General features: G+C 53.8%; 1 protein-coding gene across 1 annotated transcript in view; it reads left to right on the top strand.

Annotated features, from left to right (window-relative positions):
* EMH_0004730 (uncharacterized protein) overlaps positions 1-1,175 on the top strand; it is a gene marked incomplete at both ends in the record, with an annotated part of 7,620 nt that overhangs the window by 2,006 nt on the left and 4,439 nt on the right. Inside the window, 2 exons of the mRNA XM_013496906.1 lie at positions 9-436; positions 775-928. Of these exons, the coding sequence (XP_013352360.1) occupies positions 9-436; positions 775-928 (582 nt within the window). The remainder of the gene's footprint in view (positions 1-8; positions 437-774; positions 929-1,175) is intronic.

The following is a 1,175-nucleotide window of genomic DNA, read 5'->3' as shown; positions in this document are numbered from 1 at the left end:
AGGCTCAGCCTCTGTCTCCTCTGCTGCTCCCCCTGCTAGAGATGCAGCAGCAGCAGCAGCAGCAGCAGCAGGAGCACACGATCAAGAAACGCCAGCAGCAGCAGCAGGACACGAGCGGGAGACCCCCGCAGCAGCAACAGCAGCAACAGCAGCAGCAGCAGCAGCAGCAGATGAGGGCGAGGGGCCCCCTCTGCGTGCAGCACGCCCCGGAGCTGTGTATTCGCTGCAGCAGCTGCTGGCGGTTCACCTGCTGCAGCGGGAAGCAGACGCAGCAGATGTGAAGGCAGTGAGGGCCCTCTTCCGCCCTGACCACCCCACAGCCTTCTTTGCTGCTTCTCTAGAGTCACTCAAGCTGCTGCCGCAGCAGCAGCAGCAGCAGCCGCAACAACAGCAGCAGCAGCAGCAGCAGCAGCAAGGCGCGCATCCATCACGCCCAGTAAGTATAACGCACCAATTTCAAGCATACACATCCATGTACACCCCAACGCGGTGTCCGCAGCAGCAGCAGCAGTAGCAGCAGCGGCAGCAGCAGCAGCAGCAGAGGCAGCAGCAGCAGCAGCAGCAGCAGCAGCAGCATAATTTGCGCCTTCCGATTGTTAGACGGAATATTTCATCGGCGTTTGTTTCTTCTTTTTACTGTTTGGTGTTTTGTTTGTTTTCCTTTTAATTTGTTTGTTTGTGTCTCCACCGTATTTACTATTTATTATTTATTATTTATCTTATTTGTTTATTTTTTTATTTGCTGCTGCTTTGCTGCTGCTGCTGCTGCTGCAGGAGGGACTGTCTGCTCCCGGCGACCGGCCCGCCGCCTACGGACGCCCTGGGGATCATCATCATCAGCAGCAGCAGCAGGAGCAGCAGCAGCAGCAGCAGCAGCAGCAGCAGGGTTCGTGGATGCTTCGAGGGGGGCAGCAGCACTCAGCTACAGGTGAGGAGACAAAAAGGAGACAGTTAGGTGTGGGGGGCCCCTGCTGCAGCACAGAAGCAAACAAATAAACAGCAGCAACAGAGACAAATAAATAGTAGCGACGCAGACAAATATACAACAAAAAAAGAGACAGATAAACAAATAGAGACAGATAGACAATAGAAGAGACAGAGAGACAGCAGGAAAGGAGAAAGAGGAATGGAGAGACAGACAAAGAGAGAGAAAAAACAGAGCAGAGACAAATATA

The sequence above is a fragment of the Eimeria mitis genome, genomic scaffold (assembly GCF_000499745.2).
Source record: "Eimeria mitis Houghton genomic scaffold, Emh_scaff237, whole genome shotgun sequence".
Classification (NCBI taxonomy): Eukaryota; Apicomplexa; class Conoidasida; order Eucoccidiorida; family Eimeriidae; genus Eimeria; species Eimeria mitis.
Note: the sequence above shows the minus strand (reverse complement) of the source record. Positions and strands in the feature narration are given on the sequence as shown.